The sequence below is a fragment of the Pseudophryne corroboree genome, chromosome 3, assembly GCF_028390025.1.
Source record: "Pseudophryne corroboree isolate aPseCor3 chromosome 3, aPseCor3.hap2, whole genome shotgun sequence".
Taxonomy (NCBI): domain Eukaryota; kingdom Metazoa; phylum Chordata; class Amphibia; order Anura; family Myobatrachidae; genus Pseudophryne; species Pseudophryne corroboree.
Window position 1 is genome coordinate 30,870,419 of NC_086446.1, and position 15,653 is coordinate 30,886,071.

The following is a 15,653-nucleotide window of genomic DNA, read 5'->3' on the forward strand; positions in this document are numbered from 1 at the left end:
GTGTATTATTTTATTGTATTTTGTGGGTTATTTAGAGTGAACAATTGACTGAAATTAAGGCAGAAGATATAGATGGCGAAGAAGAGAGTTATGAGACTGATCGTAAAGGAGAAGATATAAAGAAGGAAGAGGAGAAATATGTGAGGGGAGATCAGCAGTGTAAGGAGGAGACAATCCCTACAGATATCAGCACAGGTGACTAATAACCACTTATTACAGAAAATAGGATTTTAATACCTACCGGTAAATCCTTTTCTCTTAGTCCGTAGAGGATGCTGGGATCACCTCAAGAACCATGGGGTATAGACGGGATCCGCAGGAGACATGGGCACTTTAAGACTTTCAAAGGGGTGTGAACTGGCTCCTCCCTCTATGCCCCTCCTCCAGACTCCAGTTATAGGAACTGTGCCCAGGGAGACGGACATTTCGAGGAAAGGATTTAATTTTTTAACTAAGGTGATATACATACCAGCTCACACCTCATGCACACCGTACAACGTGGCATTCAACATAACGCAAGTCAACGGCATGAACAACATCAGCAACAGGCTGACTATAAAGGTAACACAACATGTGTGTAACCACAACTAATTACTGCAGATACAGTACGCACTGGGTTGGGCACCCAGCATCCTCTACAGACTAAGAGAAAAGGATTTACCAGTAGGTATTAAAATCCTATTTCTCTGACGTCCTAAGTGGATGCTGGGGACTCCGTCAGGACCATGGGGAATAGCGGCTCCGCAGGAGACAGGGCACAAAATTAAAAGTTTGACCACTAGGTGGTGTGCACTGGCTCCTCCCCCTATGACCCTCCTCCAAGCCTCAGTTAGGTTTTTGTGCCCGGCCGAGAAGGGTGCAATCTAGGTGGCTCTCCTAAAGAGCTGCTTAGAATAAAAGTTTGTTAGGTTTTTTATTTTCAGTGAGTCCTGCTGGCAACAGGCTCACTGCAACGCGGGACTAAGGGGAGAAGAAGTGAACTCACCTGCGTGCAGGATGGATTGGCTTCTTAGGCTACTGGACACTAGCTCCAGAGGGACGATCACAGGTACAGCCTGGATGGGTCACCGGAGCCGCGCCGCCGGCCCCCTTACAGATGCTGAAGAGAGAAGAGGTCCAGAAATCGGCGGCTGAAGACTTCCCAGTCTTCTTAAGGTAGCGAACAGCACTGCAGCTGTGCGCCATTGCTCTCAGCACACTTCACACCGCGGTCACTGAGGGTGCAGGGCGCTGGGGGGGGGCGCCCTGGGCAGCAATGTAATTACCTTTACTGGCTAAAAATACATCACATATAGCCCCTGGGCTATATGGATGTATTTAACCCCTGCCAGGATTACAGAAAAAAACGGGAGAAGAGCCCGCCGTGAAGGGGGCGGGGCCTATCTCCTCAGCACACAGCGCCATTTTTCCCACACAGATCCGCTGGTGGGAAGGCTCCCAGGCTCTCCCCTGCACTGCACTACAGAAACAGGGTTAAAACAGAGAGGGGGGGCATATTTTGGCGATATAAATATATATTAAGCTGCTATAAGGGAAAACACTTACTATAAGGTTGTCCCTGTATAATTATAGCGCCTTGGTGTGTGCTGGCAAACTCTCCCTCTGTCTCCCCAAAGGGCTAGTGGGGTCCTGTCCTCTATCAGAGCATTCCCTGTGTGTGTGCTGTGTGTCGGTACGTGTGTGTCGACAGGTATGAGGACGATGTTGGTGTGGAGGCGGAGCAATTGCCTGTAATGGGATGTCACCCCCTAGGGAGTCGACACCGGAATGGATGGCTTTATTTATGGAATTACGTGATAGTGTCAACACGCTACAAGGTCGGTTGACGATATGAGACGGCCGGCAAACCGATTAGTACCTGTCCAGGCGTCTCAAACACCGTCAGGGGCTTTAAAACGCCCATTACCTCAGTCGGTCGACACAGACACAGACACGGACACTGGCTCCAGTGTCGACGGTGAAGAAACAAACGTATTTTCCAGTAGGGCCACACGTTACATAATCACGGCAATGAAGGAGGCGTTACATATTTCTGATACTCCTCACCCTCACATACAAGGCCATCTCTAATTCCACTGCTCCCTACATCTCCAACCTCCTCTCCCTTCATACTCCCTCCCGCCCACTACGGTCGGCTGATGACCGTCGCCTCTCCTCTGCCTTGATCACTGCTTCCCATGCACGAGTTCAGGATTTTACCCGTGCTGCACCCCTTCAGTGGAATGCGCTCCCCCGCTCCATTAGACTCTCCCCGACCTTGCAAAGCTTCAAACGGGCATTGAAAACCCACCTATTTATCAAAGCGTACCCCTCCAATGCATAACCTAGTCCTTAAGCTGCTCCTCCATCCCCCTGCCCCCTGCCCCATGCCTTGGACATCTCTGCTTTGCTCGCATACCACTATCAGGCTTCTACCTGCTTGCTTGTACCTCATGTCATCGGTCTGTTGCCCCTCCCCACTAGATTGTTAGCTCTTCAGAGCAGGGCCCTCCTTCCTCTTGTCCTCTTCTTGACACATTTCACTCAGCGACCACCTTTACCTGCTTTCTCTCCCGCTGGTAAAGGCTCATCTCTAGCTATGGCCGCCAGCCCCAAGTAGTACAATGATTACTCCTTCGCTACTTACATCTAAGCTGTATTATGTTGAGAACTGTGTTGCTCTTTGTTACCTGCACTCCATTTTTGTTATTTATTTACTGTTATGCTAAGTTTTGTCTCCCTGTACTGTCCTTTGTACGGCGCTGCGAAACACTTGTGGCGCCCTATAAATAAAATGTAATAATAATAATAATAATAATAATACTACAAGTACCACAAAAATGGGTATTATGTGGTGTGTGAAAAAACTACCTGTAGTTTTTCCTGAATCAGATAAATTGATTGAAGTGTGTGATGAAGCGTGGGTTACCCCCGATAGGAAGTTGCTAATTTCAAAGAAGTTATTGGCATTATACCCTTTCCCGCCAGAGGTTAGGGCGCGCTGGGAAACACCCCCTAGGGTAGATAAGGCGCTCACACGCTTATAAAAACAAGTGGCGTTACCGTCTCCTGATACGGCCGCCCTCAAAGATCCAGCTGATAGGAGGCTGGAAAATACTCTAAAAAGTATATACACACATACTGATGTTATACTGCGACCAGCAATCGCCCCAGCATGGATGTGCAGTGCTGGGGGGTTTGGTCGGAATCTCTGACTGGAAATATTGATACCCTGAATACCGACAATATTTTATTGACTATAGAGCATTTAAAGGATGCATTTTCTTTATATGCGAGATGCACAGAGGGATATTTGCACTCTGGCATCAAGGGTAAGTGCGCTGTCCATTTCTGCCAGAAGAAGTTTATGGACGCGACAGTGGTCAGGTGATGCGGATTCCAAGCGGCATATGGAAGTTTGCCGTATAAAGGGGAGGAATTATTTGGGGTCGGTCTATCGGACTGGGTGGCCACGGCAACAGCCGGAAAATCCACCTTTTTTACCTCAGGTCACCTCCCAACAGAAAAAGACACCGTCTTTTCAGCCTCAGTCCTTTCGTTCTCATAAGAACAAGCGGGCAAAAGGCCATTCATATCTGCCCGAGGCAAAGGAAAGGGTAAGAGACTGCAGCAAGCAGCTCCTTCCCAGGAGCAGAAGCCCTCCCCAGCTTCTGAAAAGTCCTCAGCGTGTCACTGGGGCCTTACAAGCGGACTCAGGTCCGGTGGGGGGGTCGTCTCAAGAATTTCAGCGCGCAGTGGGCTCACTCGCAAGTCGATCCCTGGATCCTGCAGGTAGTATCACAGGGGTACAGATTGGAATTCGAGACGTCTCTTCCTCGCAGATTCCTGAAGTCTGCTTTACCAACATCTCCCTCCAACAGGGAGATGGTATTGGAAGCTATTCACTAGCTGTATTCCCAGCAAGTAATAGTCAAGGTACCCCTCCTACAACAAGGATAGGGGTATTATTCCACGCTGTTTGTGGTGCCGAAGCCGGACGGCTCGGTGAGACCTATTCTAAGTCTGAAATTTTTGAACACTTACATACAAAGGTTCAAGTTCAAGATGGAATCACTCAGAGCAGTGATAGCGAATTTGGAAGAAGGGGACTTTATGGTGTCCTTGGACAGCAAGGATGCTTACCTCCATGTCCCAATTTGCCCTTCACACCAAGGGTACCTCAGGTTCGTGGTACAAAACTGTCACTATCAGTTTCAGACGTTGCCGTTTGGATTGTCCACGGCGACCCGGGTCTTTACCAAGGTAATGGCTGAAATGATGATTCTTCTTCAAAGAAAAGGCGTATTAATTATCCCTTACTTGAACGATCTCCTGATAAGGGCAAGATCCAGAGAACAGTTAGAGGTCGCAGTAGCACTATACCAAGTAGTGCTACAACAGCACGGGTGAATTCTAAATATTACAAAATCCCAGCTGATCCCAACAACACGTCTGCTGTTCCTAGGGATGATTCTGGACATAGTTCAGAAAAAGGTTTTTCTCCCGGAGGAGAAAGCCAGGGAGTTATCCGAGCTAGTCAGGAACCTCCTGAAACCAGGAAAAGTGTCAGTGCATCAATGCACAAGAGTCCTGGGTAAATGATGGCTTCTTACGAAGCGATTCCATTCGGCAGATTCCACGCAAGAACTTTTCAGTGGGATCTGCGGGACAAATGGTCCGGATCGCATCTTCAGATGCATCAGCGGATAGCCCCGTATCCAAGGACAAGGGGGTCTCTTCTGTGGTGGTTGCAGAGTGCTCACCTTTTTGGAGGGCCGCAGTTTCGGCATTCAGGACTGGGTCCTGGTGACCACGAATGCCAGCCTGAGAGGCTGGGGAGCAGTCACACAGGGAAGAAATTTACAGGGAGTGTGGTCAAGCCTGGAGACTTCACTTCACATAAATATACTGGAGCTAAGGGCAATTTACAATGCTCTAAGCCTGGCAAGACCTCTGCTTCAGGGTCAGCTGGTGTTGATCCAGTGGGGCAACACCACGGCAGTCGCCCACGTAAACAGACAGGGCGACACAAGAAGCAGGAGGGCAATGGCAGAAGCTGCAAGGAATTTTCACTGGGCAGAAAATCATGTGATAGCACTGTCAGCAGTGTTCATTCCGGGAGTGGACAACTGGGAAGCAGACTTCCTCAGCAGACACGATCACCACCCGGGAGAGTGGGGACTTCATCCAGAAGTCTTCCACATGATTGTGAACCGTTGGGAAAAACCAAAGGTGGACATGATGGCGTCCCGCCTCAACAAAAAACTGGACAGGTATTGCGCCAGGTCAAGAGACCCTCAGGCAATAGCTGTGGACGCGTTGGTAACACCATGGGTGTACCAGTCAATGTATGTGTTCCCCCCTCTGCCTCTCATACCCAAGGTACTGAGAATTATAAGGCGAAGGGGAGTAAGAACGATACTCGTGGCTCCGGATTTGCCAAGAAAGACTTGGTACCCGGAACTTCAAGAGATGCGCACGGAGGAGCCGTGCACTCTACCTCTAGACTTACCGCGGCTGCGTTTGACGGCATGGCGGTTGAACGCCGGATCCTGAAGGAGAGGGCTCCGACGGAGGAATTTCAACTGGGTCGATTCCTACATTTCCTGCAAACAGGATTGTCTATGGGCCTCAAATTGGGGTCCATTAAGGTTCAAATTTCGGCCCTGTCGATTTTCTTCCAGAAAGAATTGGCTTCAGTTCCTGAAGTCCAAGCTTTTGTCAAAGGAGTACTACATATACAGCCCCGGTTGTGCCTCCAGTGGCACCGTGGGATCTCAATGTAGTTTTGGGATTCCTCAAATCCCATGGGTTTGAGCCACTCAAATCGGTGGATTTGAAATATCTTACATGGAAAGTGACCATGCTACTGGCCCTGGCTTCGGCCAGGAGAGTGTCAGAATTGGCGGCTTTTTCGTACAAAAGCCATATCTGATTTTCCATTGGGACAGGGCAGAATTGCGGACGCGTCCTCAGTTTCTCCCTAAGGTGGTATCAGCGTTTCACCTGAACCAACCTATTGTGGTGCCTGCGGCTTCTAGCGACTTGGAGGACTCCAAGTTGTTCGACGTTGTCAGAGCCTTAAAAATATATATATATATATATATATTTCAAGGACGGCTGGAGTCAGAAAGTCTGACTCGCTGTTTATACTGTATGCACCCAACAAGCTGGGTGTTCCTGCGTCTAAGCAGAAGATTGCTCGTTGGATTTGTAGCACAGTTCAACTTGCGCATTCTGTGGCAGGCCTGCCACAGCCAAAATCTGTAAATGCCCACTCCACAAGGAAGGTGGGCTCATCTTGGGCGGCTGCCCGAGGGGTCTCGGCATTACAACTCTGCCGAGCAGCTACGTGGTCAGGGGAGAACACGTTTTGTAAAATTCTACAAATTTGATACCCTGGCTAAGGAGGACCTGGAGTTCTCTCATTCGGTGCTGCAGAGTCATCCGCACTCTCCCGCCCGTTTGGGAGCTTTGGTATAATCCCCATGGTCCTGACGGAGTCCCCAGCATCCACTTAGGACGTCAGAGAAAATAAGAATTTACTTACCGATAATTCTATTTCTCGTAGTCCGTAGTGGATGCTGGGCGCCCATCCCAAGTGCGGATTGTCTGCAATACTTGTACATAGTTATTGTTACAAAAATCGGGTTATTATTGTTGGAAGCCATCTTTTCAGAGGCTCCTCTGTTATCATGCTGTTAACTGGGTTCAGATCTCAAGTTGTACAGTGTGATTGGTGTGGCTGGTATGAGTCTTACCCGGGATTCAAAATCCTTCCTTATTGTGTACGCTCGTCCGGGCACAGTATCCTAACTGAGGCTTGGAGGAGGGTCATAGGGGGAGGAGCCAGTGCACACCACCTAGTGGTCAAACTTTTAATTTTGTGCCCTGTCTCCTGCGGAGCCGCTATTCCCCATGGTCCTGACGGAGTCCCCAGCATCCACTACGGACTACGAGAAATAGAATTATCGGTAAGTAAATTCTTATTTTTTTCATACGTCCTAGAGGATGCTGGGGTCACATCAAGAACCACGGGGTTATACCAAAGCTCTAGAATGGGCGGGAGAGTGCGGACGACTCTGCAGCACCGATTGACCAAACATGAGGTCTTCCTCGGCCAGGGTATCAAACTTCTAAAACTTTGCAAAGGTGTTTGAACCCGACCAAGTAGCTGCTCGGCAAAGTTATAATGCCGAGACCCCCCTGGCAGCCGCCCAGGACGAGCCCACTTTTCTGGTAGAATGGGCCTTCACCGAATTCGGTAAAGGCAATCCAGCTGTAGAATGGGCATGCTGAATCGTATTACAGATCCAGCGCGCAATAGTCTGCTTGGGGCAATCTTGTTGGGAGCAAACAGGACAAACAGAGCCTCCGTTTTCCTAATCTGAGCCGTTCTGGCGACATAAATTTTCAAAGCTCTGACTTCGATTCCACTAAGGCGTCAGTAGCCACTGGCACCACAATAGGTTGGTTCATGTGGAATGATGAAACCACTTTTGGCAGAAATTTCTGACGGGTCCTCAACTCCGCTCTATCCTCATGGAAGATCAAATAGGGGCTCTTGTGAGACAAAGCCGCCAATTCAGACACCCGCCTCGCGGATACCAAGGCCAACAACATGACCACATTCCAAGTGACGAATTTCAACTCTACCTTCTGTAAAGGTTCAAACCAATGTGATTGAAGGAACTGCAACACCACAGTAAGATCCCATGGAACCACTGGGGGCACAAAGGGAGGTTGGATGTGCAACATGCCTTTCACGAAAGTCTGAACTTCTGGAAGGGAGGCCAATTGTTTTTGAAAGAAAACCGATAAGGCTGAAATTTGTACTTTAATTGAGCCCAACTTTAGGCCCGCATCCACACCTGCTTGTAGAAAATGGAGAAAACGTCATAACTGAAACTCTTCCGTAGGAGCCTTCCTGGATTCACACCAAGACACATATGTCCTCCAAATATGGTGGTAATGTTTAGACGTTACCCCTTTTCTAGCCTGAAGAAGTGTAGGAATGACTTCACAGGGGATAACCTTTTCGTGCTAGGATCCGGCGCTCAACCGCCTAGCCGTCAAACGTAGCCGCGGTAAGTCTAGATACACACACGGCCCCTGCTGTAACAGATCCTCTCGTAGAGGAAGAGGCCAGGGATCTCCTATGAGTAATTCCTGAAGATCTGGATACCAAGCTCTCCTTGCCCAGTCTGGAACAATGAGGATCGCCTAAACCTTTGTTCTTCTTATGATCTTTAGCACTTTTGAAATGAGAGGAAGCGGAGGGAATACATACACCGACTGAAACACCCATGGTGTTACTAGTGCGTCCACTGCTATTGCTTGAGGGTCACTCGACCTGGAACAATATCTCTGAAGTTTCTTGTTGAGACGAGACGCCATCATGTCTATTTGAGGAATTCCCCAACGACCTGTCACTTCTGTGAAGACCTCTTGATGAAGACCCAACTCCCCTGGATGGAGATCGTGTCTGCTGAGGAAGTCTGCTTCCCAGTTGTCCACTCCTGGAATGAAGATCGCTGACAGAGCGCTTGTATGTCTTTCCGCCCAACGGAGGACTTTTGTGGCCTCTGCCATCGCCACTCTGCTTTTTGTTCTGCCCTGGCGGTTTATGTACGCTACTGCTGTTATATTGTCCATTGAATCAAGACGGGCAGATTGCGCAGAAGATGTTCCGCTTGAAGAAGGCCGTTGTAAATGGCCCTTAGCTCCAGAACCTTTATGTGTAGACAAGTTTCTTGGCTTGACCATCTTCCCTGGAAGTTTTCCCCCTGTTTGACTGCACCCCAGCCTCGGAGACTCCCATCCGTGGTTACCAGGAACCAGTCCTGGATCCTGAACCTGCGCCCCTCTAGGAGGTGAGAGCTGTTCAGCCACCACAGGAGTGAGATTCTGGTCTTGGAAGACAGGATTATTCTTTGGTGCATGTGCCGGTGGGATCCGGACCACTTGTCCAACAGGTCCCACTGAAACACTCTGGCATAGAATCTGCCAAACTGAATGGCCTCGTAGGCCGCCACCATTTTCCCCAGTAACCAAGTGCATTGATGGATTGACACTCTTGCCGGTTTCAGAATTTGCTTGACCAGGTTCTGAATTTCCAGAGCCTTTTCCACTGGACGAAAAACTCTCTGTAATTCTGTGTCCAGAATCATTCCCAAAAACGACAGCCGCGTCGTCGGCACCAACTGTGATTTCGGCAAGTTTAGGAGCCAACCATATTGTTGCAGAACTGTCAGGGAGAGCGTAATGTTCTGCAGTAACTAATCCCTGGACCTTGCCTTTATCAGGAGATCGTCCAAGTACGGGATAATTGTGACTCCCTGCTTGCGCAGGAGAACCATCATTTCCGCCATTTCTTTGGTGAAAACCCTCGGAGCCATGGACAGACCAAACGGCAATGTCTGAAATTGGTAATGACAATCCTGAACTGCAAACCTCAGGTAAGCCTGATACGGAGGATAAATGGGAACGTGCAAGTAGGCATCCTTTATGTCTACCGACACCATAAAATCCCCTTCCTCCAGAGTGGAGATCACTGCCCGGAGAGATTCCATCTTGAATTTGAATTTTCTTAAGTAGAAATTGAGAGATTTTAGATTCAGGATTGGTCTGACCGAGCCGTCCGGCTTGAGGACCACGAACAGGCTCGAATAAAATCCTTCTCCCTGTTGTGACGGAGGAACCTTGATACAACCTCACTGTCCGGAAGAGAAGCTGGTAAGGCCGATTTGAAAAATCGGCGAGGTGGAACGTCTTGAAATTCTAGTTTGTACCCCTGGGACACTGTTTCCAAAACCCATGGGTCCAGGGTCGAACGAACCCAGAACTGACTGAAGAGTTTGAGACGTGCCCCCACCGGTGCGGACGCCCGCAGAGGAGTCCCAGCATCATGCGGTGGATTTGGCAGAAGCCGGGGAGGACTTCTGCTCCTAAAAACCTGCCACTGCCGGTTACTTTTTTCCTTTCCCCCTTCCTCTAGTAGCAAGGAAGGAAGAACCTCGGCCTTTCTTGTATTTATTGGTCCGAAAGGACTGCATCTGATAGTGTGTTTTCTTTAGTTGTGCAGGAACATAAGGTAAAAAGGACGACTTACCCGCGGTAGCCATAGATACCAAATCGGTGAGGCCGTCACCAAACAAGACACCACCTTTATACTGTAGAGCAGTGCTTTTCAACCACTGTGCCGTGGCACACTAGTGTGCCCTGAGCAGTCTCCAGGTGTGCCGCCATTAAGCACAGCCAGGCCCGTCACTGTTTTGCCGCTACTGAGGCCCTGGAAAGATCAATACTGGAGGGTTTAGCAGCTGCAGAGCCAGTTCTAATTTTGGGCCCAGGCAGTGTTGGGCTCTTCTGGCTTTCTCAGATGTGGCTCAGGCGTTACATAATGGAAAAGCTGCGACATGACATCCTAGGACACGCATCTGCACCCTGCATCACCATTATATTTGAATGTACCTTGGCAATATTTAAATCTTGTTCAGTGTGCCGCGAGTTGTAAAAGGTTGAAAATCTCTGCTGTAGAGACTCCATATTTTTCTTAGAGTCAGCATCAGCATTCCATTGATGAATCCACAATGCTCGTCTAGCTGAGACTGCCATGGCATTGGCCTTTGCACCCAAAAGGCCAATATCCCTTGCAGCTTCCTTTAGGTAGGCTGCAGCGTCCCTGATATAACCTACTGTCAAGAGAATGCTATCCCTATCTTAGGTATCTATATCAGATGACAAGTTATCTGCCCATTTTTCGATAGCACTACTCACCCACGCAGATGCAATGGTTGGTCTGAGCAGCGTACCTGTGGTGACATAACTGAATTTCAATGTAGTTTCCTGCCTACGATCTGCAGGATTCTTAAGGGCTGCCGTGTCAGGGGACGGAAGAGCCATCTTTTTGGACAGCCGTGATGGAGCCTTGTCCACAGTGGGTGGTGACTCCCACTTTTCCCTATACCCAGAAGGAAATGGATACACCACCGGAATCCTTCTGGGAATCTGAAACTTTTTGTCAGGACTTTCCGAAACATTTTCAAATAGAGTGTTCAGTTCATGAGAGGGTGGAAACGTTACCTCAGTCTTCTTCCCCTTATACATACAGACCCTTTTTTCAGGAACAAGAGGGTCCTCCGAGATATGTAATACGTCTTTTATCGCCACAATCATGTACCGAATGCTCTTTGCCAACTTCGGATCTAATCTGGTATCACTATAGTCAGAGTCCGTGTCGGTATCCGTGTCTGCCAACTGGGCAAATGATCGTTTTTGTGACCCCCAGGGGGTCTGGACTTGTAACAATACATCTTCCACAGATTTCTCCCATGCCTGGTTCTGAGACTCAGATTTATCCAATCTCTTATTAATAAGAGCCACATTAACATTCAAAGCATTCAACACATTTACCGATCAGGAATCGGCGGTGCCGACAGGGTCACTCCCACAGCCGTTTGTGTCCCTAATACAGTCTCCTCCTGGGAAGAGCACTCTGCCTCAGACATGCCGACACACGTGTATTCACCACTCACAGACACACTGGGCATATAGGGGACAGACCCACCTAAAGTCTGTCAGAGAGACACAGAGGGAATTTGCCAGCCCACAACCCAGCGCTTCACCAACGGTTCTGAAAACACTAAACAATGCCCCAGACCTGCAGCGCTTTTATAATCAACATATATTGCACCAAATTTACTGTGCCCCCCCCCCCTCTCCCCCCTGTTTTTCACCCTGATACTTATGCAGCAGTGAGAGGAAGGACCAGCTTCTCTGCAGCCTGTGTAGAGAAAATGGTGCTGGGCTGTGTGAGCTGTGAGGGCTAAGCTCCGCCCCCGTAATGGTGCGCTTCAGTCCCGCTATTTAAAAAAAAAATTATACTGGCGGGGTTAGGACAGTGCCCTGGCACTATGTCACCTGTTGCCAGTGTCATGTAGCGGTTTATATGCTGCCCAGGACGCCCGCACCCTGCACCCTGTAGTGCCGTTGTGTGTGGGAGCATGGCGCGCAGCGCGATCGTTGTGCGGTACCTCAGAAGCCGTCACTGAAGTCTTCTTTGCTTCTTCTACTCACCTGTCTTCTGACTTCTGGCTCTGCAAGGAGGGTGACGGCCGGCTCTGGGAACGAGCATCTAGGTGTACCTAGCGATCAGACCCTCAGGAGCTAATGGTGTCCTGTAGCCAAGAAGCAGAGCCTTTAAACTCAAAGAAGTAGGTCTGACTTCTCTCCCCTAAGTCCCACGAAGCAGGGAGACTGTTGCCAGCAGTTCTCCCTGAAAATAAAAAACCTAACATAAGTCTTTTCAGAGAAACTCAGTAGAGCTCCTCAGAGTGCATCCAGTCTCCCTGGGCACAAATCTAAACTGGAGTCTGGAGGAGGGGCATAGAGGGAGGAGCCAGTTCACAACCTTTTCAAAGTCTTAAAGTGCCCATGTCTCCTGCGGATCCCGTCTATACCCCATTGTTCTTGATGTGACCTCAGCATCCTCTAGGACGTATGAGAAAAGAGTCACATATTCTACTTCCTCATTCACTACAACAATCTCTTATCCTACAGTGGTGGATTCATGAGCATCAGCCCCTAATATACTCCGGCTCTCCCCCTCACATCATGTCACTGTGTGTTACCAGCCCAGAGATCTGACCAGTCTCCTCCCCACACTCTCTGGTGTATCTCGTACATCAGGAACCATCAGCCCCTATTATACTCCTGCTCTCCCCTCACATCATGTCACAGTGTGTTACCAGCCCAGAGATCTGACCAGTCTCCTCCCCACACTCTCTGGTGTATCTCGTACATCTGGAGCCATCAGCTCCTATTATACTCCTGCTCTCCCCCTCACATCATGTCACTGTGTGTTAACAGCCCAGAGATCTGACCAATCCCCTCCCCACACTCTCTGGTGTATCTCATACATCAGGAGCCATCAGTCCCTATTATACTCCTGCTCTCCCCCTCACATCATGTCACTGTGTGTTACCAGCCCAGAGATCTGACCAATCTCGTCCCCATACTCTCTGGTGTATCTCATACATCAGGAGCCATCAGCCCCTATTATACTTCTGCTCTCCCCCTCACATCATGTCACTGTGTGTTACCAGTACAGCGATCTGACCAGTCTCCTCCCCACACTCTCTGGTGTATCTCATACATCAGGAGCCATCAGCCCCTATTATACTCCTGCTCTCCCCCTCACATCATGTCACTGTGTGTTACCAGCCCAGAGATCTGACCAGTCTCCTCCCCACACTCTCTGGTGTATCTCATACATCAGGAGCCATCAGCCTCTATTATACTCCTGCTCTCCCCCTCTCATCATGTCACTGTGTTTTACCAGCCCAGAGATCTGACCAGTATCTTCCCCACACTCTCTGGTGTATCTCATACACCAGGAGCCATTAGCCCCTATTATACTCCTGCTCTTCTCCTCGCATCATGTCACTGTGTGTTATCAGCCCCAGAGATCTGGCCAGTCTCCTCCCCACACTCTCTGGTGTATCTCATATATCAGGAGCCATCAGCCCCTATTATACTCCTGCTCTCCCCCTCTCATCATGTCACTGTGTTACCAGCCCAGAGATATGACCAGTCTCCTCCCCACACTCTCGTGTATCTCATACATCAGGAGCCATCAGCCCCTATTATACTCCTGCTCTCCCCCTCACATCATGTCACTGTGTTTTACCAGCCCAGAGATCTGACCAGTCTCCTCCCCGCACTCTCTGGTGTATCTCATACATCAGGAGATATCAGCCCCTATTATACTCCTGCTCTTCCCCCCGCATCATGTCACTGTGTGTTATCAGCCTCAGAGATCTGGCCAGTCTCCTCCCCACACTCTCGTGTATCTCATACATCAGGAGACATCAGCCCCTATTATACTCCTGCTCTCCTCCTCACATCATGTCACTGTGTGTTAACAGCCCAGAGATCTGACCAGTCTCCTCCCCACACTCTCTGGTGTATCTCATACATCTGGAGCCATCAGATCTGATATTAGCTACAATCCACTATGTGCACCACCACATGACATTACCCTTCGTTTTCCTTGTATGGTAACATAGTAATTGAGGTTGAAAAGAAGCAAAATGCCCATCGCGTTCAACTTGTATTTCTGCTGCGGGGTACACTGGGCTCCACAAGGATGGACAATGGGGTGTAGAGTAGGATCTTGATCCGAGGCACCAACAGGCTCAAAGCTTTGGCTGTTCCCAGAATGCACAGCGCCGCCTCCTCTATAACCCCGCCTCCCTGCACATGAGCTCAATTTTGTAGTTTGTGCTGCAGTAAGCAGGCACATAACAGAGGGGCTGCTCCAGGCAGCCCTAAGAAGAGCTTTTTTTGAAGAAAAAAGTGAAGACTACAAGGGCAGCAGCGGTGGTAAATACATAGCAACATAGTAACATAGTAACATAGCATCTGAGCTTGAAAAAAGACAATTGTCCATCGAGTTCAACCTATTTGTGGTGTCCTATGCATGATGATTTGACTAAAATTTCTGACTGATGCTGCTGTCAGCCATTGCATTTTATCCCTATTTATAGTAACTATAATGCATGACTATGCACCATACCCCTGGATATCCTTATCCAATAGGAATTTACTTAACCCATTCTTAAAGGTGTTGACAGATTCCGCCATTACAACTCCCTCGGGCAGGGAATTCCAAACACGTATTATCCTTACCGTGAAAAAGCCTTTACGCCGTATTGTGCGGAATCTCCTCTCCTCTAACCTGAGCGAGTGTCCACGAGTCCCCTGTGTTGATCTAACCAAAAACAGGTCCCGCGCAAGCTCTGTGTATTGTCCCCTTATATATTTGTAGATTGTGATCATATCCCCTCTTAGTCTCCGCTTTTCCAATGTAAACATGCCTAGTCTTTCAAGCCTTTCCTTGTATTCCATCGTCTCCATGCCCTTAATTAGTTTGGTCGCCCTCCTCTGTACCTTTTCAAGCTCCAGGATATCTGTGCCCAGAATTGTACACAGTATTCAAGGTGTGGCCTCACTAGTGATTTATATAATGGGAGTATAATACTCTCGTCCCTAGCATCATTACCCCGTTTTATGCATGCTAATATCTTTTCTCTGACGTCCTAGTGGATGCTGGGAACTCCGTAAGGACCATGGGGAATAGCGGCTCCGCAGGAGACTGGGCACAAAAGTAAAGCTTTAGGACTACCTGGTGTGCACTGGCTCCTCCCCCTATGACCCTCCTCCAAGCCTCAGTTAGATTTTTGTGCCCGAACGAGAAGGGTGCACACTAGGTGGCTCTACTGAGCAGCTTAGTGAAAAGTTTAGTTTTAGGTTTTTTATTTTCAGTGAGACCTGCTGGCAACAGGCTCACTGCATCGAGGGACTAAGGGGAGAAGAAGCAAACTCACCTGCGTGCAGAGTGGATTGGGCTTCTTAGGCTACTGGACACCATTAGCTCCAGAGGGATCGAACACAGGCCCAGCCATGGAGTCCGGTCCCAGAGCCGCGCCGCCGGCCCCCTTACAGAGCCAGAAGCAAGAAGAGGTCCGGAAAATCGGCGGCAGAAGACATCCTGTCTTCACCAAGGTAGCGCACAGCACTGCAGCTGTGCGCCATTGCTCCTCAGCACACTTCACACTTCGGTCACTGAGGGTGCAGGGCGCTAGGGGGGGGCGCCCTGAGCAGCAATAGAA

General features: G+C 49.2%; 1 protein-coding gene across 3 annotated transcripts in view; it reads left to right on the forward strand.

The window, feature by feature from the left end:
• LOC135054597 (oocyte zinc finger protein XlCOF6.1-like) overlaps positions 1 to 15,653 on the forward strand; it is a 219,385-nt gene that overhangs the window by 154,889 nt on the left and 48,843 nt on the right. For all 3 annotated transcript variants that reach the window (XM_063957778.1, XM_063957777.1, XM_063957779.1), the window contains exon 5: positions 36 to 195. In XM_063957778.1, coding sequence (XP_063813848.1) covers positions 36 to 195 — 160 coding nt within the window. The remainder of the gene's footprint in view (positions 1 to 35; positions 196 to 15,653) is intronic.